Source organism: Athene cunicularia, assembly GCF_003259725.1.
Source record: "Athene cunicularia isolate RWA chromosome 15 unlocalized genomic scaffold, athCun1 chr15_part1, whole genome shotgun sequence".
NCBI classification, from domain to species: Eukaryota; Metazoa; Chordata; class Aves; order Strigiformes; family Strigidae; genus Athene; species Athene cunicularia.
Window position 1 is genome coordinate 4,237,853 of NW_020799121.1, and position 2,383 is coordinate 4,240,235.

The following is a 2,383-nucleotide window of genomic DNA, read 5'->3' on the forward strand; positions in this document are numbered from 1 at the left end:
CGCTGCTGCGGCTCTGAGCACGGGCTGTGCCTGCGCCTCTGGCCCAGCCGGCCCCGAGGCTGCCCAGCCGCGGGTGTGGGCACAGCGCGGGCCCTGGGGACGGGCTGGCAGCGAGGATACCGGTGTGGCTGCTCGGCGGGGGACCCTGGCAGGCGCCTGCTCCTGCAGCTTTGAATGCTCTTGTTCTTCGTTCAATACAGGCAATCATGAGTGATCGAAAGGCAGTGATCAAGAATGCAGATATGTCTGAAGAGATGCAGCAGGATGCTGTGGAGTGTGCTACTCAGGCCCTAGAGAAGTACAACATCGAGAAGGACATTGCCGCTCACATAAAGAAGGTAAAAGTTTGCTTGTGATATTCTCTTGGAAGCTCTATGAACATGAAAAATCAAACAGGCAGAATGCTGCTAGGCAAGTAGCTCTAGAGAAACAAGTTCTAGAGACAGTAGATAATTGAGTTGGGCTTTGTCTGTAGGCTGGTGTCCTTATGTTCCTTTTCCCCACCCTTTACGTGGCCTTTTCCGGGTCCTTCTGCTTTTCTCTTGCACCACGTTCTATTTTTCTGCTGCTGTCCCATTGTCCAGGGAACAGCAAGTGGCAGCAGACTGTCCCTGTGATTGAGCTGGTACAAAACACAGGGGCTCTATTGAGCTCTTACACAGTTTTCCTCTGAGAGAAAGCCTGTTTTACATGGTCCTTAGTTTCAGTTTTATTGAACTTCAAGATCTGTTTAAAGTTCCATCCAGCTGGGTCCAAAATTGCAGGGAAAAGTAGTTTTCTGCAAGTGTACTGTAATCACACCTCTCCTTATGTAGTGACATAAGCAAAAAAGAAAAAAAAGCCCACACAAAAAATCCTGGTGGCACTGATTATCTGTTGTTTGCAATGTCTGTGTCCTCCTTTATGTAGGATTAACAATACTGAACATAGGAAAGATCTAGTTCTGATTACATTTCCTGCTTTGTCAGCTCAGGAGAATGGAGAAATCAAAGAGCGTCAATGGAAGTTAAACTGATCTGAGTGGAAGAGCTGTTAAAAAATAAATTCAACTAAGCAGAATGATTGCTTCCACGAGAGAAATATTGATTTGCTATGCCCATAATACAGAAAGGCATTTTTTTCCCCAGATGCAGAAAGTATCCATGACAGTGTAAAAGACAGCTTAATCTAAAATTTTTCACATATTCTTTATAGAAACTACTGGGAATTTGTAGAGGATATGTTTCAAATGTATAAAACAAATTATTTGTTGGTAGCACTACTGCTGTTACAGAGCATGTGGCAGAGAATTTTCCACTGAGTACCTTTAACACCCATGTTGCAGATGAACAATGAAGTCTAAATTATGGCTTAATCTCTGTGGGTATAAAACTAGTGGTGAAGCTTTTACTTGAGGGCTGTAGTTTTGGATCATGAATTACGGGGTGAGAGACTATTTTCTCTGAACAAATGTTTTAAACTTACTACTGCTCGGATGGGAAGCACTGTGGCTTTTTTGTGGATTTTTTTTTTTTTGCTCTGACTAAGCAGCAGGTGAACAATAAGATGTAAATAAGATAATGCTAATACTTAAGAGTATCTGCTCTTCCTCTAATTGCCTTGCTCAGAAGGTGAATACCCATGTACAACAGTTCTTAATTTCTGGGGATCTGTGTTGCAGGAGTTTGACAAGAAATACAATCCCACTTGGCACTGCATCGTGGGAAGGAACTTTGGCAGCTACGTGACTCATGAGACCAAGCACTTCATCTACTTCTACCTCGGCCAAGTCGCTATTCTTCTTTTCAAGTCTGGTTAGAACCATGGACTGTTATGGAAACTTGCATCTGGTTACAGGACTGTGTGCTGACTCCTCTGACTAGTTACTGCAGCCTTCCTGAAGACGCAGACCTTGATCTTCAAGGGCAATGGCAGGGATTATGCTATAGCAGATGATCTTACATTGTGGGTATAAAAAGGAAAAATACCAAAAAAGTCTTCCTTGTATTTATTTTTTTTTTCCAGAATGCTGCTTCTTTGCTAGTAGAGCTGTTGGAGCAGTTTTGCCTTTGAGAGTTTTATAGCCATCTACAGTATTGCCCAATTACTGCTTGTGCTATGTAAGTACTGACAGTGTTTAGTTCTTTCTGTTCCAAACTTCTCTTGTTCTTCTAATTTGCTTTTTGATTATTTTCCCCCCTTGTTGTGCTGGATGTACTGCCCCAAAGCCCGAGCCGTTTCTTTTTCTGCCGATGCCTCGTGGAGAACCGTTTTGGAAAATAAAGGACGAGATCTCCCCCAGGCGCCAGGTCGTTCTTTCTGGCCGCTTTGTGCCGTCGGGGCCGGGGCGGGTGGCTGGGCCCGGGCGAGGCCGCCGGTGCCGCTGCCCTGTGCGGGGCCGGCT

At 44.8% G+C, this 2,383-nt stretch overlaps 2 protein-coding genes across 2 annotated transcripts in view; one reads left to right on the top strand and one right to left on the bottom strand.

Moving 5' to 3' along the window:
• Nucleotides 1-2,383, bottom strand: part of COQ5 (coenzyme Q5, methyltransferase) — a 19,663-nt gene that overhangs the window by 6,755 nt on the left and 10,525 nt on the right. The gene's annotated exons all lie outside the window — the stretch shown is intronic.
• LOC113486067 (dynein light chain 1, cytoplasmic-like) lies at nucleotides 7-2,298 on the top strand. The gene is made up of 2 exons (XM_026859718.1): nucleotides 7-338; nucleotides 1,661-2,298. Exons 1-2 carry the CDS (start codon nucleotides 207-209, stop codon nucleotides 1,796-1,798), a joined length of 270 nt encoding a protein of 89 aa, XP_026715519.1. The 5' UTR covers nucleotides 7-206; the 3' UTR covers nucleotides 1,799-2,298.

Coding starts and splice junctions, on each gene's coding strand:
- LOC113486067 (XM_026859718.1), top strand. CDS start 207: ATGAGTGATCGAAAGGCAGTGATCAAGAATGCAGATATGTCTGAAGAG. Junction 339..1,660: donor TTGCCGCTCACATAAAGAAG/GTAAAAGTTTGC, acceptor TCTGTGTTGCAG/GAGTTTGACAAGAAATACAA.